Here is a 24928-nt window from a genome sequence, read left to right on the forward strand (position 1 = left end):
CTTGTAATTGACACTTCCATCCTGGGAAAAAGCCTCTGACTATCTATCCTGTCTATGCCTCTCATAATTTTGTAGACCTCTATCAGGTCTCCCCTCAGCTTCATCTTTCTGGTGAAAACAAACCTCACATAGCCAGTCTTCGACAAGGGGAAGTACGTAATCGTTTATTATGAGTAAGGCTCTGAATTCTGAAGGAAAATGTAATGCAAAGAAAATTGAGTGGAATGTAAAACAGGTTACTGATTCGCTACCACCCAAGATGAAGTAAATACCTTATATGTCATAGAATCATCATAGAATTCCTACAGTGCAAAAGGAGGCCCATCAGGTCTGCACTGCACAATCCCACCCAGGCCCTATTCCTGCAACCCCACATATTTACCCTGCTAGTCCACCTGACACTGTGGTTAATTTAGCATGGCCAAACAACCTAACTCTTTCAGACTGGGAGGAAACTGGAGCACCCGGAGGAAGCCCACGCATACATGGGGAGAATGTGCTAACTCCACACAGACAATGACCCGAGGCCGGAATCGAACCAGGTCCCTGGTGCTGTGAGGCAGCAGTGCTAACCACCGTGCCGCCCAAAGATCATAGCAGAATCCACAGAATCCCTACAATACAGAAGGAAGCTAATCGGCCCATCGAGTTCACCTTGTTGTCTAACGAGGGGCATGCACACGGTGGGTCGTGCGTGGGCTGCTCTTGGATGTTTCGAGAGTAGCCTAGTACTTCGTGTCGTTTGTGTATGCTAAAACTGGACCAGCAGTTGGGCACCACAACAGCTCAGTGACTATCACTGTTAGCTGTGCAGATACATGGATTTGGGCCAGTGTCTGTGGGAGTTTGCGCATTCTCCCTGTGGTTGCGTGGGTTTCCTCCGGGTGCTCCGGTTTCCTCCCACACCCCAAAGACGTGCTCTTAGGCTGACTGGTGTAACAAATTGTCCCTAAATTATTCTCCCCTTAATCTGGTTTCCAATGGGGGTACCATAAGCATAGACATGGGTCAAGGGTGGAGGAGGAAAAACACATTGTTAAGATGGCGGTGCAGGCTCATTGGGCCGAAGGGCCTGTTTCCCGTGCTGTCTTGTTCTTTGAGTCTGCACTGACCACAATCCCATCCAGGCCTTATTCCCATAACCCCATACATTTACCCTAGCTAGTTCCCCTGACACTAAGGGGCAATTTAGCATGTTGCTAGCAAACTACCTTGAACCTTATAAACTAGGGTGGGACTGAAGAATTTTCCGAATAGGTTTCTAGTTTAGGAATCCTTACGCATCCAAAGTTCTTGATAACTTGAGGACAGAAATAGTTTTAAAAAACATAATTCTCGGTAGGAAACATTATGAAAGCTAATGTTGGTTCAGCAAAACTGACTTGATTTCTATCTTTTTGTGGAAGATGACTTTTCCACACAGTTATCTTTGTTCTGTGGGAGGAAACCGGGAGCACCCAGAGGAAACCCTTGCAGACATGGGGAGAATGTGCAAACTCCACACAGACAGTGTGGAATTGAATCTGGGCTCTTGGCGCTGTGAGGCAGCAATGCTAACCACCGTGCCGCTCTGAACTGCTTTAAATAAATAACTTGCATAAATTAGGCAATGTGCAGTACTTGTTAAAAACATGGTGTGTATATAGTTACAGGTTTAATAATATATTGAATGACAAATTAAAGAATGACAAGTTAATTGAGAGTAGGATTTGTTTTAGCACAAAGCTTATGAAATTTGTTTGCAGAGTTGAATGATTTTGAAAGTTGTTGTTGGTGAATATAAAAAGTGCAACTACTGCACAAATCTTGAAAAGTTGATTTCTATCTCTGTGTGGAAGATGAATCAGTTTTGCTGAACCAATGTTAGCTTTCATAATGTTTCCTACCTAGAATTATGTAGTTTAAAACCATTTCTGTCCTCAGGTTATCAAGAACTTTGGATGCGTAAGGATTCCAAAACTGGAAACCTATTCGGAAAATTCTTCGGTCCCACCCTAGTTTATCAGGTTCAAGGTAGTTTGCTAGCAACATACTTTGCTCATAGGCAAACAAATCAAAACACAATTTAAAAGTGCGTAATGTCATATTGCATAGTATGGTTGTACAAAATAAACAATGATTTTAAATTTAAGCTGTGTCAGAGAATTATACAAGGAACTGGATGTTTGGGATACACAGGGCTGAATTTTAACCAGGTTAAGGTGACACGGGAACCCTCTCAAAACAACAGGCAGGTCCTGTTTCCGGGATTCTCGGCCTCATTTCTGGGCTGTCTGGTTTTTTGGGGTTGCATTTAAAGGGTGCAGGCTACTTTCTGTTGGCATGTGGTTGCTCTAGAAAGGGTGCAGAGGAGATCCACCAGGATGTTGCCTGGGCTGGAGCATTTCAGCAATGGAGAGAGGCTGGCCAAGTTGGGGTTGTTTTCCTTAAGAGCAGAGAAGGCTGAGGGGGGAACCAGATTGAAGTGTACAAAATTATGAAGGACAAAGATATGGTAGACAGGAAAAAGCTTTTCCCCTTAGTAGCGGGGTCAATAACCGGGGTCATCAATTTAAAAAAAGGGGCAAAAAATTTACAGGGGAGTTGAAAAAAAAACCCTTTCATCCAGAGGATTATAGAGTTATAGAGGTTTACAACATGGAAACAGGCCTTTGACCCAACTTGTCCATGCCATCCCATTTTTTTTAAGCCATTAAGCTAGTCCCAATTGCCTGTATTTGGTCCATATCCCTTTGTACCCATCTTACCATTTAATTGTCTAAACGCTTTTTAAAAGACAAAATTGTGCCAACTGTACTACACTCTGTGTGAAAAAAAATTCCCTCTGGACCCTTTTGTATCCCTCCCCTCTCATCTTAAACCTTTGCCGTCAAGTTTAAGATTTCCCCTACCTTTGGGAAAAGATATTGACTAGCTGATCTGAGCCCCTCATTATTTTATAGACCTCTATAAGATCACCTCTAAGCCTCCTACGCTCCAGAGAAAAAAGACCCAGTTTATTGAGCAAGTCAATCAAACCATCAAGTACCGGCAGCATCCTAGTAAATCTTTTCTGCACTTTTTCTAGTTTAATAATATCCTTTCTATAATAGGTTGACCAGAGCTACACACAGTATTCCAACTGTGGCCTTACCAATGTCTTGGACAACATCAACTAGGTGTCCCAATTCCTGTATTCAGTGTTCTGATCAGTGAAACCAAGCATGCCAAATGCCTTCTTCACCATTCTGTCCATTCGTGACTCTACTTTCAAGGAGCTATGAACCTGTATCTTTGTTCTATAACTCTCCCCAACTCCCTACCATTAACTGAGTAAGTCCTGCCCTGGTTCAATCTACCAAAATGCATCACCTCACATTTATTTGAAGTAAACTCCATTTGCTATTTGTCAGCCCACAAGCTCCCGTTGCAATCTTAGATAACCTTCTTCATGGTCCACTATGCCACCAATCTTACTAACCATGCCTCCTAAATTTTTGTCCAAATCATTAATATAAATGACAAGTAACAGTGGAAGCAGCACTGGTTCCTGGGGCACACCGCTGGTCACAGGCCTCCAGTTTGAAAAACAACACTCTACAACCACTATCTGTCTTCTGTCATCAAGCTAATTTTGTATCCATTTGGCTACCACACCCTGGATCCCTTGAGATTTAATCTTATGCAACAACCTACCATGCGACACCTTGTCAAAGGCCTTGCTAAACTCCATGAAGGCAACATCAACTGCACTGCCCTGATCTACCTCCTTAGTCTCCCCCTTCAAAAAACTCAATCAAATTTGTAAGACATGATTTTCATTCAAAAAACCATGCTGACTGTCTGAATCAGTCAGACAGGATGGGGACAGCAAGGACTTGGGACTTTATATTTAATCTGGGGCGAAGGCTCCAAGCTTTGTCCCAGGTCAGCTGGTCTAACGCTGGCCCAGTCCCAGTAATGAAGATCCTGACTTTCTGGGCACTTCACCTCAAGTAGGAAGGCCAAGCTGGGAATTATCCTAATTCCCACTCCCCGCGTTTCAGATGAAAATTTGCGCCATAGTTTATAGTGATTGTTATCCTGATTGGATAAAAATGTTTCAATTTAATACAATTACTTCCTGTGGAAGAAACAAAAATGACAACAAAGTTTACAGCGATATTCCATCTGTAGCAATAATAGCTGTAAGCCTTAACCTGGGGCCAGGAATTAGCATACTGAAGGCCAAAGCAAGGGCAAACCTGAGACTTTTACTCTTAATCTATTTAAGATTTCCAAGAATGGTCTCCCACCCAAAGCCAAAGTTCACAAGGGCTTGGCTGCCTAGAACACAGAGATATGGTCCTGACAAAGATTAGAAATGGAGGCTGGGAGGAGAACTGGAGAAATGCTCAAGATCTACATTACTGATAGAAAGCCTGGGCCAAGGGAAACCCAAGCTATTCTTGTGGGGCCAATTAAAAATTGATAAATATTGAACTTACCCAGGCATCCTGTGGCCAGGATCCCAGATGCAGTCAGCTTTTTGCTGGTGTGTTGGAGAGTATATGACCCTTAGTTGGACACTTCACTAAAATAGCACAATATTATTGGCATGCACATGCCAGTTAAATTAGGCCTCAGTTCTTCTGGGCAGCCTTTTTGCGTCTAGCCCCCACTAGTTAATGGTAGCAGTAACTCATGACAAATTCCTTGCCACACTGTTCTTCACAATGTAGGGAAAGGGTTGGGGAAAATGTGCCCTCTCATAAACCCAGAGTGAGGTCTCTTCCTGATTCCAGAGCAGAGTACTCTGAGATAACCTATGTCTCAAACCTGGGCTTGACACTACTGGGTCTATAAGCTGAGTGCTGTGTTAAAGCAGGTTGTTAAAACATTCTGTTAAAATGGTTACAATTTATTAGCTGGACACGGAGAAACATATGGGACTCTCTGAGCATAAATCAGATACTGCTAGGTTAGAATCAAGTCTTTTGCCAGTCTCAGATTGGTAGCTCTGCATTAGGGTTAGCTCTACATTATAAGCACAGCCTTGAACAGTAAATACTGTCCAGTTCCAGAAAATGCTGGCCTTAAATACAATCTATGTAAAACTGTAACTTTTGAATCACTTTCCTTCTATTTCAAATAGAAACCTAAATTCAAAACTGCAACAGTTTTAAACAAAATAACAAATTATTCCTGCCAATTAAAACAGAAAGTGCTGCAAAAACTCAGCAGGTCCGGCAGCATCCGTGGGGAGAAAAACAGAATTAACACTTCTGAGGGGCTTGGATGGGAGCGGTCTCAATAATATGGTGCCCCGTAAAACCCAGCTGAATGAGACACGATGTCTTTTCATCACAACTAAGAAAAGTTACAAATGCGATTGCTTTTGCGCAAGTGGGAAAATGGGTAAAAGGAAGATCTGTCAAGAGATGAAGTACAGGAAGTAAAAGGCGAGATTCCCAGCCTCTGTCCGGTGTGTTTATTGTTGGTGACGTGGGTGTGCTGATCTCTTGCAGTGGGATCTTCTGGTACTGCTGTCATCATTGGGAATGCCCATTGAAGTCACTGCACGCTGCTGGAAAACTCACGGCAGTGAGTGCGCTGCCAGCGGGACCAGAAAATCCCACCAACGTGAACAGCCAGAGAATTCTGGCTTAGAATTAAAAATATAGTTTACAAAAGCAGGAAGCAATTGAATTGATCACTGAAATTTTATGATTAGGTTAAGTACATGTGTTTCAGAGCAACAAAGGAAATATTGCAAATGCTGAAAATCTGAAATAAAAACAGAAAACAATAAGCAGGTGTGATAGTACCTTTCGATTTGGCACCTTACAGCCTTCTGCATTCAATTTTTGTTGAGTTCAGCAATTTCAGATTATAATCTCCGCCCCGATTGTGGTTCCTTTTCGTCGCATGTTTTGGTTTTTCTCATAATTTTGCTTTTAGACGGCAGTTACACCTGCTGTAGGCACATCTTTTGTTTCTGTTCTTTATCCATCACCATTTTCTTTGACTCTTTATGACTAATTCTTTTGTTACTTAATAACTCCTGTCTTCCACTCTATTACAAATCTTCCTTTCATCCCTTTTCCCACCTACCCATTGCTTAAAGCATTTTTATCTTTTCCCAGCTGTGATGAAAGATCAGCAACCTAAAACATTGAGCTGGATTATACAGGGCGCCAATTCTTCGCCTACCCCCATCTCAACTAAAGAGACACTAGGGAGGCCCTCCACCAAAAAGCCAACTGCCCACCCATCGGAGGTGGAAATCCATTTTACAGAGGTGCTGGCCAATCTGGTTACATTGACGTGAGTGTACCTACGCATGGACTGCGGCTCAAGGTGGCAGCTCACCATCACTTTCCCAAGGGCACTTAAAGTTATAGTTTATTTATTAGTCACAAGTAAGGCTTACATTAACCCTGCAATGAAGTTACTGTGAAATTCTCCTAGTCGCCACATTCCAGCACCTGATTAGGTCAATACACCTAACCAGCATACCTTTCAGAATATGGAAGGAAACAGACACGGGGAGAATGTGGAAACTCCACACAGACAGTGACCTAAGCTGGGAATCGAACCCAGGTCCCTATCGCTGTGAGGTAGCAGTGCTAACCACTGTGATACTGTGCTGGACTTTGAAATGAACAACAAATGCTGGCCTAGTCAGTGATGCCCACATCCCATCAGAGAATAAAACGATGGAATTCTTTGGCATAAACTGTTCAAGCCACTCCAGCATTCCTAAACACTCACAACCACATGCCACTTTTCTATATAAAAGAAAACTTACTATGAACTAAAAAACAGAAGTCCTTCCACATTAGTAATAACGTAAGTTTGGTGAACCCTTCAGCATCATACTCCACAACACCTCTGGAAAAGAAAAGGAAAATTAGTACCAAGAATCAAACAATATAAAGGGTGGAAAATAGATTTACAGGAATGACATCAGGACCCTGAGATTAAACCACCAGGAAAAAAAAGAGGAAGATCAAGGAGTCACCTAATAAATTACTTTAAAATTACAAAAGAGTTTGGTTGGTAAACTCAGGGTGCAGGATCTTTAAACCCAACTAAAAGGCCAGGAATAAAGATTGGTTTTGATTTATTATTGTCACATATTAGTATACAATGAAAAGTATTGCTTCTTGCGCACTATACAAACAAAGCATACTATACATAGGGAAGGAAGGGAGAGGGTGCAGAATCTAGTGTTACAGTCATTGCTAGGATATAGAAAAAGATCAACTTAATATGAGGCAGGTCCATTCAAAAATCTGATGGCAACAAGGAAGAAGTTGTTTTTGAGTCAGTTGGTAGATGCCCTCAGACTTTTGCATACTAATACATGTGACAATCAAATCAAAAGTGCCTTTTGTCACAATTGCAAAGACTTCGCTTAGATTATTCTGTGGTAACAATTAATGGAATCCAAATATAAACTTACGTTCCAAAGTGGCTGAGAAAAGCTGCAATGTACTCTCTTCGCCTGTGGTAACCCTGAATGATGTACTGCACCTTGGTTTAAATAAAGCAAAAACAAATGAAATTGTAATAGGTAAGATATTAAGATGACAAATGAGGACAGTAATTGCAAATTTGGAGATATGGTACATTATTTGAAGAAAAATATTAACCTTAAGATTTATATCCATTCTATGATTTAATATTCTTTGTGTGTGTTTAAAACTTGCTGTGCTCACTGTGGTGAGAAATGTTAGGAAGGAGATTCATGTTGCACAAAATAGCAGAATCACGCACTCCCAGACTTATTTTTATTTGGAGTCATAGAGGTTTACAGAATGGAAACAGCCCCTTCAGCCCAACCTGTCCATGCTGCCCTTTTAATTGCCTGCATTTGGCCCAAATCCCTCCATACCCATCTTACCCATGTAACTGTCCAAATGCTTTTTAAGAACATAAGAAATAGGAGCAGGAGTGGGCCATCTAGCCCTTCGAGCCTGCCCCGCCATTCAATAAGATCATGGCTGATCTGTTTGTACCCGTCTCTACTACGACCTCTGGCAGCTTGTTCCAGGCACTCACCACGCTCTGTATGAAAGGGTGTCCCTCTAGACACTCTTGTATCTCTCCCCTCTCACTGTAAACCTATGTCCTCTAGTTTTAGACTCCCCTACCCTTAGGAAAAGATATTGACTATCTAGCTGATCTGTGCCCCTCATTATTTTATAGACCTCTATAAGATCACCCCTCAGCCTTCTACGCTCCAGACAAAAAAGTCCCAATATATCCAGATTCTCTTTATAACACAAACCGTCAAGTCTTGGTAGCATCCTACTAAATCTTTTCTGCATTCTTCCGAATTTAATAATATTCTTTCTACAGTAGGGTGACCAGAACTGTACACAGTATTCCAACTGTGGCCTTACCAATGTCTTGTACAATTTCAACAAGACGTCCCAATTCCTGTACTCAATGCTCTGACCAACGAAACCAAGCATGCCGAATGTCTTCTTCACCACTCTGTCCACCTGTGACTCCACTTGCATGGAGTTATGAACATGTACTCTTAGATCTCTTTGTTTTACAACTCTCCAACTCCCTACCATTAACTGAGTAAGTCCTGCCCTGGTTCAATCTACCAAAATGCATCACCTTGCATTTATCTAATGTAAACTCCATCTGCCATTCGTCAGCCCACTGGCCCAATTGATCAAGATCCCGTTGCAATCGTAGATAACTTTCTTCACTGTCCACTATGCCACCAATCTTGGTGTCATCTGCAAACTTACTAACCATGCCTCCTATATTCTCGTCCAAATCATTAAGATAAATGACAAATAAAACTCAAGAGGCATGTTGAGATGTGTTGAAGCCTAGGATTTTTTAAACTGGGTAAAATAGTATCTCCTTAAATTTGAACTGGAAAATAAACAACAGCATATAAGTAGAAAATAACCAGTATAAAAAAAAATAGGGCCTGTGACTGACTGTGGTTGGTACAAACTCGATGGGCCAAATGGCCTCCTTCTGTACTATAGGGATTCTATGATTATTCCCACATGCCACACTATGAGGTATGGAATGTATAGGTATAGTATGTGGAACAAATTCTGAGTAAAAGCAGTTGAATTACTTCTTTAGGAAATACATGGGTCTGAGTGACAAAAGGGTTGAAATTAGTGAGGTTAAGTATAGTCACATTTATTACATCTCCACTCATGAAGTTTCTGGCTGCTGCTATATTAACCAAGGTAAAAGAAGTAGGTGGGCATTAGTATGATGGCTTAATTCCATGGGTTAGTAAGGTCATAACAAGGCGACAAGTTTGTGATGAACATCAAGAAAAAGGAGTAGGATAGAGAGAAAAATCTGCACAGATATTTGAATGTGCATTTGTTAAGCAAACTACCATCCAAGCAGAATCCATAAATTCCTTTTGAACAAAGAGTTATGAAGAGGAAACAGGAGAGTGAGTTTAGACTAAGAGGCTCATGTGGAGAAAAAACAACAGCATAAGACTTGATCGACCTAGTATGCAATGATTGTATGCAATGATTGTAAACAACTGGAGTAGAATTTATGATAGGCCAAATTGTATTCTGTCTGTAAATGGAGTGGGCATCATGAACCAATAGTCATTTCTGTTCAATATTTGTTCTGTGGCAAACGAATCTTAATCATACTGTAATGACTAGCTACACAGATGAGAAGCAAATGCTACCAATGCATTCAATGCAAGTAATTTCTGCATTCTTTTAAAAATTATTTATTTTTGGAATTTGCAAGGCTGGCATTGCCCATCCTTCATTCCCTTACGATGATGCCCCTTTGTCTTGAGTCGCTGCTAGTCCTTGCGGTAAATGATTTGATTAGCAAGGTAGACCACTTCAGCTAAGAGTTAACCACATGTGGGACTGCAATCACATATCGACCAGACTCGATAAGGTTTCCTTCCCTAAAGGAAATTTGTGAACCAATTGGATTTTCATAACAATCATGGTCACTTTAACTGGCTACCAGCTTTCTCGGAACAACAATTAATTATTTCCAGCTAATCCTTCTATTTATCTTTAGCCAGACAGAATTGATTTGAAGTATTTTTTCTTTGGGGCTGTATTTGAGCAAAATAACAAACAGCTTCAAAAAAAGGCTTACCTTCATTGGGACTTGATTTTAATTTAGAAAGAGAAAATATAAATCAGGAAAAGGATTATTTTTAGAAGGTGGATATTAGTATGGCATACTGTAGGATATGTTAACTTTAAATTTCAGTTATCCAAGATAAGATTACCCTTTAAGTACTTTGGGCAGAATTTTCTATTCCAGAGATGAAATCCGATGGTGTAAGTGAAAGTTAGAGTGACTTCTGCTGGAGACTGGGGCGGCTAAGTATGTGAGATCTTGTACTGTTCAGTTCATGAAGTATGCTGCTGTGAGGAGCATTTTGTATCTCGTGGTGGGGCAGGCAGGAAGTGGCACACCCCACCATGACTTGGCTGGCTCCAACATCTGGGCACTAACTTGTGTGACAGGTAGCTGGTTCCATGATTCCTGCTGTTGGCAGAAGCAGAAAATTCCACCCGAACTACTGTTTAATTAGTTTTCCACTGGTGTTCATTTTGACATTTTATCTCAACTAGAAGATCTATTGTAGACAGTCTTTTATCTTATCTGCCCTGTCTGGCCTTAAACTTATATTTATGTAGCATAAAAACATAATGATGGCACAAAGCATCTGCCAGATGCTTGAGCTTAAATACCTACACGTAAATTTCTAATCTTAATCACACTATTTACTATGTAGTGCTGAACATAGACCAGATGATTGTCAGCAGAGCAACATTACTTTTGTGATTGCTTACTGACTGGCGCTAACAGAGACTGCCCTTAGAAAATTGCTAGGGTTTATTAACAAATGTCAAACGCAAACATTGGTGGTTAAAAGTGTACTAACATTATTACAGAAACCGTAATAATTTATTCTATGATAGGTGTTATACATTCAGCATGTGCTTTCCAACTGACCCACCACAGTGAAGAATAGCGGCATAGTACTGCAATGCAGTTGTTTTTCATACACAAATTAACACAAGAGAAATTAATCGTTTAGTAACACAGAACCTGAATATAGCTGAAAAAAGCTTTTTGTCTTGCATTCATCAGGACAGTTACAAGAATATACTAGTTAAGAACCATATCCGTATTCATCACATGAATACAAGTAACAATCATTGATGTCTGTGGTAGGTAAAATGTTAGAATCCATCATTAAGCAGGAAATTGCGAGGCATCTTGAAGGGAATTGCTTGATAGGGCGGACGCAACACGGTTTCATTAAAGGGAAGTCGTGTCTGACAAATTTACTGGAGTTCTATGAGGATGTGTCTAGGGCAGTGGATAGAGGAGAGCCGGTGGATGTGGTCTTTCTGGATTTTCAGAAGGCGTTTGACAAGGTACCTCACAAGAGGTTATTGCAGAAGGTCAGGGGACATGGAGTTGGGGGTAGGGTGTTAGCGTGGATAGAGGATTGGTTGTCAAATAGGAGGCAGAGAGTGGGGGTCAATGGGTGCTATTCGGATTGGCGGATGGTGACTAGTGGGGTGCCCCAGGGGTCGGTGCTGGGGCCTCAGCTATTTACCATTTATATAGATGATCTGGAGGAGGGAACCGAGTGCAGGGTGTCGAAATTTGCTGATGACACCAAGATTGGGGGAACGGCAAATTGTGCGGAGGGTGTGGAGAGTCTGCAGAAGGATCTAGATAGGCTGGGCGAATGGGCCAGGAAATGGCAAATGGAATTTAATGTTGGCAAGTGTGAGGTGGTCCACTTTGGTAGGAAGAATGGTAGGAAGGACTATTACTTACGTGGCGAAAAACTGCAGCAGGCGACGGTGCAGAGGGACCTCGGGGTCCTTGTGCATGAATCGCAAAAACCCAGCTTGCAGGTGCAGCAGGTGGTCAGGAAGGCGAATGGGATGCTGGCCTTCATAGCGAGGGGGATTGAATATAAAAGTAGGGAGGTCTTGCTGCAGCTGTATAGGGCATTGGTGAGGCCGCAGCTGGAGTACTGTGTGCAGTTTTGGGCGCCGCACCTGCGCAAGGATATTTTGGCCCTGGAGGGAGTGCAGAGGAGGTTTACTAGGCTGATACCGGAGTTGAGGGGATTGAGCTATGAGGAGAGGTTGAATAAACTAGGCTTGTACTCGTTAGAGTTTAGAAGAATGAGGGGAGATCTCATTGAGACGTATAAGATGATGAATGGGATGGATAGGGTAGAGGTGGAGAGACTCTTCCCGCTCAAAAAAGACAGTAGGACTAGGGGGCACAGCCTCAAGATAAAGGGGAGGCGGTTTAGAACGGAGTTGAGGAGGAACTTCTTCACTCAAAGGGTGGTGAATCTCTGGAATTCTCTGCCCGTTGAAGTGGTGGAGGCTGCCTCGCTAAATATTTTTAAGAAGCGGGTTGATGGGTTCTTGATAAGAGAGGGGATTAAGGGTTATGGGGAGAGGGCGGGAAAGTGGAACTGAGCCACGACAGATCAGCCATGATCTTATTGAATGGCGGGGCAGGCTCGAGGGGCTAGATGGCCTACTCCTGCTCCTATTTCTTATGTTCTTATGTTCTTCTGTGCTTAACAAAATAGATTTGCTTGGGAGAAATTAAAGTCTTAACCAAGATTATATAACAGAACAGCCAACAGCTAACCAACAGCATAAACAATTCTTCCTTGACTTCTGTTCTTGGATATTTCAGCCTCTTGCAGGAGCTAGTTCCAACTGCAAATAGAATAAGCAGGAACACTCCTCTATACAATATGATTGGCTGGTCATCCACTTCAATGTCTTTGCCCCAGACTAACCCAATCTCTTTATGTCACTGGTATTTAGAAATCTGTCACTACTTTAAGCATACTCAATGACTGAACTCGCACTGCAATCCGGGGTAGAGAATTCCAAAGATTCACAACCCTCTGAGTAAAACCTTTCTCTTCATCTTGGTCCTAAATGGCTTCCCCCTTATTCTCAACTTCCCAACCAGGAGAAACATCTTACCTGCATCTACCCTGTCTATCCTTTTTCAAAGTTTCAATGAGATCAGCCCTCGTTATTTGAAACTAGAGAATGACAGGCGCAGTTTCCCCAATTTCACCTCATAAGACAGTTCCACTATCCTGGGAACAGATTTGGTGAACTATTAATGCACTCGGTCTGTGACAATAATATCCTTCCTAAGGTAAGGGGATTAAAACTGCACACAGTACTGTCTACAGTCGCGGTCTAACCGAGGTTCCATATAATTGAATAATGAACTGAATCTTGCTTTTCTTTGTATTACCTTGTTGGTGAGTAATTGGCAAACTTGTGGCACATAATCAATGAGACAACCACCACTTGGAAATGGTGGGATATGGAGAGCAGAAGTCCCACCAAGCGCACTGCAAGGAGAAAAGAAAAATAATTCTTAAATGAAAATTTCAAAATAAACACAGCGTATTACTGTGGAATAACCCATGTAAAAAGTCATCACAAACAAATCCAAATTTATGGATTGTTCACCTAAATGAAACCGAAAGTTGATTGCTCCTGTGTACTCAAAGTAGCCAGCTAAAACTAGCCAGCAATTATCAAAGTTAAAAGCAAATTACTGCGGATGCTGGAATCTGAAACAAAAACAGAGAATGCTGGAAAATCTCAGCAGGTCTGACAGCAGCTGTGGGGAGAGAATAGATTGACCTGAGCAGCACTCCAAAAGCTAGTGGCTTGTGCTACCAAATAAACCTATTGGACTTTAATCTGCTGTTATGAGACTTCTTACTGGGAGAGAATAAAGCCAACGTTTCGAGTCTAGATGAAACTTCGTCAGATCCAAAGGATCATTGAGACTCGAAACATTGGCTCTACTTATCAAAGTTACATTGATTCAAAAGTCCCCAATGCTATTAGATTTTCACAATTTGATGCAACGAGTAATACATTTCTTTGCCTGCCACATAGCTTGAATTTCTTCCAACTTGGGCAAGAGAGGGAATCTATGTCAGCATTCACCAAAGAGAAAGAATTGATGGATGATGATTCTGGGAAAGGATGTGTAGATTGTTTGAGTCATGTTGAGATCAAAAAGGTGGTGGTATTGGGGTTCTTGAGAAACATTAAGATGGACAAGTCTCCAGGGCCTGATGGATATACCCCAGAATACTGAGAGGCAAGGGAGGAAATTGCTGGGGCCTTGAGAGAAAGCCTTGTATCCTAACTGGCTACAGGTCCCAGAAGATTGGAGAATAGCCAATGTTGTTCCTTTGTTTAAGAAGGGTAGCAAGAATAATCCAGGTAATTACAGGCCGGTATGCCTTACATCAGTGGTAGGGAAATTATTGAGAGGATTCTTCGAGACATGATTTATTCCCACTTGGAAATAAGTGGACATATTAGTGAGAGGCAACATGGTTTTGTGAAGGGGAGGTCGTGTCTCATGAACTTGATCAAATTTTTTGAGGAAGTGACAATATAGATTGATGAGGGTAGGGCAGTGGATGTTGTCTACGTGGACTTCAGTAAGGCCTTTTCCAAGGTCCCTCATGACAGACTGGTGCAGAAGATCAAGTCGCATGGTGTCAGAGATGAGCTGGCAAGATAGATACAAAACTGGCTCAGTCACAAGAACATGATATGGCGCTCAACTCGTTGATCAACAGTTCCGATGTGCCACAGTGAAAAACCGCACTGATCTCCTCAGAAGACAAACATGGAACACAGCGGACAGAGTACCCTTCGTTGTCCAGTACTTCCCCGGAGCGGAGAAGCTACGACATCTCCTCCGGAGCCTTCAACATGTCATTGATGAAGACGAACATCTCGCCAAGGCCATCCCCACACCTCCGCTTCTTGCCTTCAAACAACTGCACAACCTCAAAAAGACCATTGTCCACAGCCGGATCGTTGACAAGGATGCCATCATCTCACGTGAGAACACCATCCACCAGGTACACAGTACATACTCTTGCAATGTTGTCTACCTGATACGCTCCAGGAGGCATGGTACATTGGGGAGACGATGCAGACACTATGACAATGGATGAATGAACACCGCTCGACAATCACCAGGCAAGACTGTTCTCTTCCTGTTGGTGAACACTTCAGCTGTCATGGGCATTCGGTCTCTGATCTTCGGGTAAGCATTCTCCAAGGCGGCCTTCACGACACACGGCTTCACAGAGTCGCTGAGCAGAGACTGATAGCCAAGTTCCGCACACATGAGGATGGCCTCAACCAGGATCTTGGGTTCATATCACACTATCTGTAACCCCCACGACTTGCCTGGACTTGCAAAATCTCACTAACTGCCCTGTCTGGAGACAATACACATCTCTTTAACCTGTGCTTAATGCTCTCTCCACTCACATTGTCTGTACCTTTAAGACTTGATTAGGTGTAAAGACCTGCATTCCAATCATTATTCAGTAAATTGAGTTTGTGTCTTTATATGCCGTGTTTGTGAACTGAAATCCCATTCACCTGACGAAGGAGCAGTGCTCCGAAAGCTAGTGGCTTTTGCTACCAAATAAACCTGTTGGACTTTAACCTGGTGTTGTGAGACTTCTTACTCGGTCAAAGAAAACAGAGGGTAGCAGTGGAAGGCTGCTTATCTGAATGGAACTGTGACAAGTGGTGTTCCTCAGGGATCAGTGCTGGACCTTTGCTGTTTGTAATATGTATAAATGATTTGGAGGAAAGCGTAACTGGATTGATTAGTAAGTTTGTGGATGACACAAAGATTATGGATCTATGGATAGCGACGAGGACCATTAGAGGATACAGCAGGATATAGACCGGTTGGAGACTTGGGCGGAGAGATAGCAGATGGAATTTAATCTGGACAAATGTGAGGTAATGCACTTTGGAAGCTCTAATACAGATAGGAAATATACAGTAAATGGTAGAGTATTGATAAGCAAACACATCTAGGTGTACAGGTACACAGGTCAGTGAAAGTGGCAATGCAGGTGGAGAAGGTAGTCAAGAAGGCATACGGTATGCTTGCCTTCATCTGCCAGGGTACTGAATTTAAAAATTGGCAAGTCATGTTGCAGCTTTATAGAACCTTAGGTAGGCAGCACTTGGAATATAGTGTTCAATTCTGGTCGCCACACTACCAGAAAAATGTGGAGACTTTGGAGTCGGTACAGAAAAGATTTACCAGGATGTTAACCGGTATGGAGGGCATTAGCTATGAGGAGAGATTGGAAAATCTTGGTTTGTTCTCACTGGAGCGACGGAGATTGAGGGGAGACCCGATAGAAGTCTACAAGATTATGAGAGACATGGACAGAGTGGATAGTCAGAAGCTTTTTCCCAGGGTGGAAGAGTCAATTATTACAGGGCATAGGTTTAAGTTGCGAGCAGCAAGGTTTAAAAGAGATGTACGAGGCAGATTTTTTTTACAGAGTGTAATGGGTGCCTGGAACTCGTTGCCGGGGGAGGTAGTGGAAACGGATACAGTAGTGACTTTTAAGGGCGTCTTGATAAGTACATGAATGAGATGGGAATAGAAGGGTATGGTCCCCAGAGCAAAGAACAAAGAACAACCCAGCACGGGAAACAGGCCCTTCGGCCCAACGAGCCCGCGCCGCCGCATCCTCCTACACCTACCCTGCCCTGCGTGTATGCGAGTGGAACCCCTAACTTAGCCAGATTCAGGGGAGAATAGTGTCGATTTGGTATACCAATCAGCCTAAGAGCACATCTTTGGGGTGTGGGAGGAAACTGGAGCGCCCGGAGGAAACCCACACAACCACAGGGAGAATGCGCAAACTCCCACAGACGCAGGCCCAAATCCATGTATCTGCACAGCTAGCAGTGCTAGTCACTGAGCTGTTGCGGCACCCGTCTACCGGTCCAGGATGAAGCACACACACCGACACAAAGTACTAGGCCACTCCCAGAACCTCCAAGAGCAGGATAAGGGATTTTAGTTAAGTCGGGTAGCACGGTCGGTGCAGGTTTGGAGGGCAGAAGGGTCTGTTCCTGTGCTGTAATTTTCTTTGTTCTTTGTTTATAAAGATCAGCTGCATGGTGGCACAATGGCTTGTACTGCTGCTTCACAGTGCCAGTGACCCTGGTTCAATTCCAGCCTCAGGTAATTGTCTGTGCGGAGTTTGCATGCTCTTCCTGTGTTTGCGTGGGCTCCTCTCTCAGTCCAAAGATGTGTGGGTTAGGTGAATTGGCTATGCTAAACTGCCCCTGAACGTCAGGAAGATTAGCAGGGTAAATACATGGGTTTACGGGAATAGGATCTGGGTGGGATTGTTGTTGGTGCAGGCTCGATGGGCTGAATGGCCTCTTTCTGCACAGTAAGGGTTCTAAGATGCTTCAAAGCACATCTTGTAGTAAAGAGACGTCATTTTTAACAATATTGAAAATTTTGTTTTATATCTCTATAACAAACTTCATACTATTCAATGCATTTATCTGCTGGATCATTAATTGCGACATGTACATTGTTTTCACATTTTAATGATGTTTTGTTTCATAAATCTAGATTATGACTTATATTTGAAGGTGATAAAAACTCTTTCCATTTTTTAAATAATGTTTTGATAAAGGTAGAGTCACACTTCGTAACAGTAAAATTGGATACAAATGTGTGTTTTTTATGTAAACAATTTCATTCTTTTTAAAGCAAAACATTCAACATGAAACTGTCACAATTCTGTTCACTACAAATTCCCTCTTGATCTAATGGAAAGTGAAATATAGTGAAACACATCTTTTAATAAACTTGTCTTGTAACAACTGGAAACTGAAACTGATACAGATAGCTGAAGAAACAAAAAAAGTCTCCCAATAAATTATGAACAGCAAAATGGAAAGAAATCCCCAAACCTTTGAAGAAAAATACCCCCAAAAATATGAAGTAACACAAGACAAAAAAGTGCTGCTATTCAATGGAGTATGAGAAACATTAAGGAAATTAGCTACAATGGAACCAATGGCAGTTCTCCCCTACAGAATATGATGACAAATAAATGCGTTCTAAATGAAGCTGTATGTGCAAATTCACGCTGCCTTATTCAAGAATACTATCATCAATGTGCCCTTCAAGCTGTGCAGCCTTTTGGACCTGTAAGCCACACATTAACCTGAAAGCTTCCACAAGGGCCACACACAAGTCAATCTCTCTATCTTATCGTTAACATGTGTGCTAACAAAAAAGGTTTAAGGCCTGCACATGTTAAGGATGGGAATGTTTGTGAACCCACCACCTTTAGTTATAACTGGATGTGGTAGGGCTACAATACTTTGATCTGATTCATTGATTGTGGGAGATTAACTTTTTAAACATGATTCCAATTTTTAAGCCTAGCTGATGTGCGCCTTTGTTTCACTTGTCTTCCAATTTTGCTATTGTTCCACTTCCTGTTACAAGCTTTAAGAACAAAGAACAAAGAACAACACAGCAGGGGAAATAGGCCCTTTGGCCCAATGAGCCTGCGCCGCCATTTTACAATGTGCTTTTCCTCTTCCATCCTTGACCCATGTCTACGCTTATGGCACCCACATTGGAAACCAGATGGAAGGGAGAATAATTTAGGTACAATTTGTTACACCAATCAGCCTAAGAGCACATCTTTGGGGTGTGGGAAGAAACCGGGGCACCCGGAGGAAACCCACGCAACCACAGGGAGAATGCGCAAACTCCCACAGATACTGGCCCAAATCCATGTATCTGCACAGCAAACAGTGCTGGTCACTGAGCTGTTGTGGTGCCCGTCTGCTGGTCCAGTTTAAGCGTACACAAACGATGCGAAGTACTAGGCTACTCTCGAAACACCCAAGAGCAGCCCACCGCGTGTATGCCCCTCGTTAGACAACAAGGTGGACCGATGCAACTGTGAAGTAAAAGAGAAAAACATCAACACATGTAACAGTTGATTTCCAGGAACGTCCCAAGGCTCTGATCCTTATTTAAAACAGTTTCCTATAACCCTCCATCCCTATTTTGCTCACGTGTCTACTAAGTAAACCTTAAACAAGTCCAGCGTGCCTGCCTCCACCACCTTACTTGGCAGTGCATTCCATACCCCCACAACCCTGTGTGAAAAACCTCCCTCTAGCATCCAAATTATACCTCGCCTCCCTCACCCTAAGCCCGTGGCCCCTCGTGATATTTGTCTCCAATCTAGGAAAAAGCCTGCCACTGTTTATCTATACCCTTCATTATCTTATACACCACTATTAGATCCCACCTCAATCTCTGTCTTTCTAAGGAAAACAGCCCCAATTTACCCAATCTTTCCTCATCACCCAGTCCTTCCATACCAGGCAGCATCCCGGTAAACCTCCTCTGCACTCTCTCTAGGGTCTCCACGTCCTTCCGGTAGTAAGGCGACTAGAACTGGAAGCAGTAGTCCAAATGCGGTCTAACCAACGTTCTGTACAACTGCAGCATTAGACGCCAGGTCTTGTACTCTATACCCCTTCCTATAAAGGCTGGCATGCCATAAGCTTTCTTCGCAACCTTCTCCACCTATGTTGCCACCTTCAAAGACTTGTGCGCTTGCACTCCCAGGTCTCTCTGCATTTCTATACTCTTAATAGGTCTCCCCTTTATCATGTAACTCCCCTCTACATTATTCCTTCCAAAATGCATCACCTCGCATTTATCAGGATTAAATTCCAACTGCCCAATATACCAGCCTATCTATATTCTGCTGTGTTGCCTGACACTCCTCCTCACTGTCCGCCAATCCTGCCATCTTTGTGTCATTTGCAAATTTGCTGATCACACCACGTACGCCCTCTTCCAAGTCATTTATATATATTACGAATAGAAGAGGTCCCAGCAGAGCCCTGCAGCACACCACTGGTGACAGACCTCCAGCTAGAAAAGGACCCTTCCACTACTACTCTGTCTCCTGTTACCTAGCCAGTTCTCGATCCATCTCGATACCTGTCCTTGTATCCCATGAGCCTTAACCTTTTCAACCAACCTACCATGAGGGACTTTGTCAAATGCCTTACTGAAATCCATATAGACGACATCAATGGATGAACCGTTTTTGTCACCTCCTCAAAAAATTCTACCAGACTCGTAAGGCAAGACCTCCCCTTAACAAAGCCAAGCTGCGTATCCCTAATCAGATCGCAATGCTCTAAATGCGTATACATCCTATCCCTAAGAATTTTTTCCAACAACTTTCCTACCACTGACGTCAAACTCACCGGCCTATAATTACCAGGGTTATCCCTACTACCCTTTTTAAACAGCGGTACCACATTCGCTATCCTCCAGTCCTCTGGGACCTCACCTGTGTCCAAAGAACATAAGAAATAGGAGCAGGAGTAGGCCATCTAGCCCTTCGAGCCTGCCCCGACAAAGATTTGCGTCAGAGGCCCAGCAATTTCATCTCTCACCTCCCTGGGATAAATGCCATCAGGCCCCAGAGATTTATCAGTTTTCATGCTGCCTAAAAACCCTAACACTTTCTCCCTCGTAATGGATATTTCTTTCAACTGGTCTACAGCTCCCTCCAAGACTGTACAAGACACCAAGCCCCTCTCCTTCTTGAATACTGATGCAAAGTATTCATTCAGGTCCTCCCACATTCCCTCAGTCTCTAAGTACAGTTCCCCTCCTCCATCCCTAAGAGGACTGATTTTCCCTCTAACCACCCTTTTGTTCCTAACATAGGAGTAAAATGCCTTTGGGTTTTCCTTAATCCTATCCACCAAAGCCATTTCATGCCCCCTTTTCGCCCTTCTAACTCCCCTTTTGAGCTCCCTCCTACTCTCTCTATATTCCTCCAGTGCTCTCTCCGTTCCCAGTTGCTTAGACCTCACATATGCCTCTCTCTTCTTCCTGATCAAGTCCTCAATATCCCCTGTAATCCACGGCTCTCTAATCCTACCTTTTCCGTCCTTCCTCTTAACCGGCACATGTCTTTCTTGCAACCTTTTCAGTTTTCCCTTGGAAGCCTCCCACTTGCCGAACGTGGACTTACCCGCAAACAACCTCTCCCAATCAGTATCCATAAGCTCATGCCTAATCCGGCTGTAACTTGCCTCCCCCCAGTTTAGCACCCTCCCCCTCGGGCAGCACTCATCTTTTTCCACTATTATCCTAAAGTAGACAGAATTGTGGTCACTGTTAGCCACATGTTCACCTACTGCAACCTCAACCACCTGACCTGGCTCGTTACCTAGAACTAAATCCAGTATAGCCCCCTCCCTAGTCGGGCTAGTTACATACTGCTCCAAAGACCCTTCCAGCACACATTTTACAAATTCCTCCCCATCCGAACCCCCAGCTCTAGGCACCTTCCAATCCACTCCAGGAATATTAAAATCTCCCACTAGAACAACCCTATTCTTTCTGCACCAATCCAAAATGTCTTTACATATGGCTTCTTCCACTGCCCGTGAGCTGTTGGGTGGCCTATAGAACACCCCTAGCATAGTAATTACTCCCTTCCTACTCAACTCCACCCACAGCGAATCAATCCCTAACTCCTCTATATTATCCTCCCTCTGCACTGCTGTGACGTGCTCCTTAACCAGCAATGCCACCCCACCACCTCTCTTCAACCCTCCTCTGTTAGGCCTAAAACACTTATACCTAGGAATATTTAGCTGCCAGTGCTGCCCTTCCTTTAACCATGTTTCCGTCACTGCCACCACATCTAAATTCCTCACGAACATTAAGGCCTTAAGCTCATCCGTTTTACCCATTACACTCCTTGCATTAAACAGATGCAATCCAAACCTCCAGGCCCACTCGGATCCTCCTTCCCCCGGATGATTTTCCTCTCAACCAAACCTACCCTGTCACCCAACTCGCTCCCAATCCCAGTGCCTACTCATCTCAGTCCCATCTCCACCCCCCCTCCATATTAGTTTAAACCCGGCCGAAACACTCCAGCTAACCTCCCAGCTAAGATATTTTTGCCCCTCCCATTTAAATGTTCCCCATCCCTCCTGCAAAGGTGCCCTTCTCTCACAAATACTTCCCAATGACCGACAAAAGTAAAGCCCTCTGCCTTGCACCAATCCTTCAGCCATGCACTCAGCTGTAGGATCTCATTATTCCTAGCCCCACTGTTACTAGGCAGCAGTAAAAAGTCTGACAACACCAGGTTTTAGTCCAACCGATTTATTTGATAATAGACTCACAAGCTTTCGGGGTTAGTCCCTTCGTCAGGTGAATGGAGAGTTCTGGCCTCAGACAGAGCATATAAAGCACAGACAGTTTAGAGATTACTGATTAGAATGCGAATCCTTACACCTAACCTGCTGTTCAAGACCTGAAGTGGCTGACAATGTGAGTGGAAGGAGCACTGATCACAGGTTAAAGAGATGTGTATTGTCACCAGACAGTCCAGTAAGTGACTTGCCTGGGTTTGCAAAACCTCACTTACTGTACTGTCTGGAGACAATACACATCTCTGTAACCTGTGATCAGTGCTCCTTCCACTCACATTGTCAGCCACTTCAGGTCTTGAACAGCAGGTTAGGTGTAAGGATTCGCATTCTAATCAGTAATCTCTAAACTGTCTGTGCTTTATATGCTCTGTCTGAGGCCAGAACTCTCCATTCACCTGACGAAGGGTCTAACCCCGAAAGCTTGTGAGTCTATTATCAAATAAATCAGTTGGACTAAAACCTGGTGTTGTCAGGCTTTTTACTGTGTTTACGCCAGTCCAACGCTGGCATACCCACATCATGATTAGGCAGCAGCCCAGAGAATGCCACCCTGGAGGCCCTGCTCTTCAGCCTGGCCCCCAACTCCCTGAATTGCCTACGTACATCCCCCCCTGCTCTTCCTTCCTACGTCCTTCTCTCCTAGGTGTACAATTACGTCAGCTGGGGTCCCTTCACCCTTCAAAATTCCCTCTATCCTCTCTGATATGTCCTGTACCCCTGCTCCAGGGAGGCAGACTACCATCCTTAACTTAAGGTAGTCAAGAAGACATACGGCATGCTTGCCTTCTATGGCCGGAGCATTGAGTTAAAAAATTGGCAAGTCATGTTGCAGCTTTATAGAACCTTAGTTAGGCTGCACATGGAATACAGTGTTCACTCTGGTCGCCACACTACCAGAAGGATGTGGAGGTTTTGGAGAGGGTACAGAAAATATTTAGCAGGATGTTGCCTGGTATGGAGGGCATTAGCTATGAGGAAGAGGTTGGAGAATCTTGTTTTGTTCTCACTGGAATGACAGAGGTTGAGGGGCAACCTAATAAAAGTCTACAAGATTACGAAGGGCATGGACAGAGTGGATAGTCAGAAGCTTTTTCCCAAGGTGGAAGAGTCAATTACTAGGGGGCACAGGTTTAAGGTGTGAGAGGCAAGGTTTAAAGGAGATGTACGAGGCAAGATCTTTTAAAAAAAAGGTAGTGGGTGCCTGGAATTCACTGCTGAGGTAGTGGAAGCAGATACGATAGTGACTTTTAAGGAGCGCCTGGATAAATACATGAATAGAATGGGAATAGAGGGAAATGGTTTCTGGAAGGGTAGGGGTTTTAGGTTCACATGGACAGCATGGTCAGTGCAGGCTTGGGGGGCGGGGGGCAAAGGGCCTGTTCCTGTGCTGTAATTTTCTCTGTTCTTTGTACTTTTTTCCCATCTGAGCTACCCCTCAAGTTCCCACCCCCCGACAAATTAGTTTAAATCCTCACTCCCAACAGCACTCGCAAATCTCCCTGCAAGGATATTAGTCCTGTTAAGGCGTAACCCATCTCACCTGCTCCAGAATCACTCCCAATGTCTCAAAAATCTGATGTCCTTCCTTTTACACCGATTTTCCAGCCAGGTGTTCAATCCTCCTTTTCCTAGCACATGGCACTGACAGTGATCCTGAGGTTACTGCTTTTGAAGTTCTGCTTTTCAATTTCCTTCCTGACTCCCTAAAATCTGCCTTCAGAACCTGGTCCCGCTTCCTACCTATGTCGACCATTATCTCTGGCCGTTCACCCTGTAAGAAGTCTCACAAAACCAGGTTAAAGTCCAACAGGTCTATTTGGTAGCACAAGCCACGAGCTTTTGGAGTGTTGCCCCTTCATCAGGTAAGTTCATCCTGTCCCAGAAGGATACTGTGCAGCCGCTCCATGACATCCTTGATCCTGGTACCAAGGAGACAATATACCATCTTGGAGTCTTGTTTACAGCTTCAGAAAAGCCTGTCTGATCCCCTGACCATCAAATCCCCTATCATATTGCTCTTTCACTCTCCTTCCTCTCCTCCTGTGAAGCTGAGCCACCCTTGCTACCACAGACTTGGCTCTGCCTGAACACTCCCTTTAGCAACCATTTCCCTCATCTGTATCCAGAATGGAAAACCAATTAGCAAGCAAGGTAGACTCAGGGGATTCCTGCACTACTTGCCTGATTCTAACACTAAAATGACACATTTTGCCCCATTCTACTGGACACTATACTTTTGAAGTGCAATAAATGTCAGGAAATGTACAAAGTGAGGCACTGCAAGCAACTTTAATGATTTTGGGTGACGGATAAATGTTAGCTAGGATAGCAAACAATTTCTTTGCTGATCTTCAAATAGTGTTGGGATCTTATGGAAATGCAACACTCCGTTTGTGACTGCAATTTCAGCCTAAATTAGGTGCTTAATGCTCTTCTGTGGAGATTGCACCAATTACTTAGTGACACAAGTGTGCACCCATTGAGTCAAGGCTAACACACTCACTAGCTTAACAAATACTTAGCCACCCCAATGATAAACATAGCTTGCTTATCAAAATGGGTGTGTGACGTCTTTAACCTTATTGTACAGATGTAAAGACCTTGTCAGGGAGAATACTGAATTATTTTGTTAAGTGTCAATGGGCAGGGAGGGGGGCTACATTTGATAATCCTGGAAACTGTCAAGGGCATTGCAATGTACATGTAACTTGTGCCCGGTGACTGCAATTTTGGGAACATGCCAACTTCAAGTTCCTACACACTTCAATTATTTCACCATCCATCCAGCA

General features: G+C 43.4%; 1 protein-coding gene and 1 long non-coding RNA gene across 5 annotated transcripts in view; both read right to left on the reverse strand.

Moving 5' to 3' along the window:
- LOC145345225 (uncharacterized) overlaps positions 1-24928 on the reverse strand; it is a 790615-nt gene that overhangs the window by 108192 nt on the left and 657495 nt on the right. The gene's annotated exons all lie outside the window — the stretch shown is intronic.
- babam2 (BRISC and BRCA1 A complex member 2) overlaps positions 1-24928 on the reverse strand; it is a 177122-nt gene that overhangs the window by 14677 nt on the left and 137517 nt on the right. For all 4 annotated transcript variants that reach the window (XM_080192973.1, XM_080192975.1, XM_080192972.1 and 1 more), the window contains 3 exons: positions 13279-13378; positions 7427-7497; positions 6770-6852 (listed from right to left, as the gene is read on the reverse strand). In XM_080192973.1, coding sequence (XP_080049099.1) covers positions 6770-6852; positions 7427-7497; positions 13279-13378 — 254 coding nt within the window. The remainder of the gene's footprint in view (positions 1-6769; positions 6853-7426; positions 7498-13278; positions 13379-24928) is intronic.

Source organism: Carcharhinus amblyrhynchos, chromosome 7, assembly GCF_965287045.1.
Source record: "Carcharhinus amblyrhynchos chromosome 7, sCarAmb.v2.hapA, whole genome shotgun sequence".
Lineage (NCBI taxonomy): Eukaryota > Metazoa > Chordata > Chondrichthyes > Carcharhiniformes > Carcharhinidae > Carcharhinus > Carcharhinus amblyrhynchos.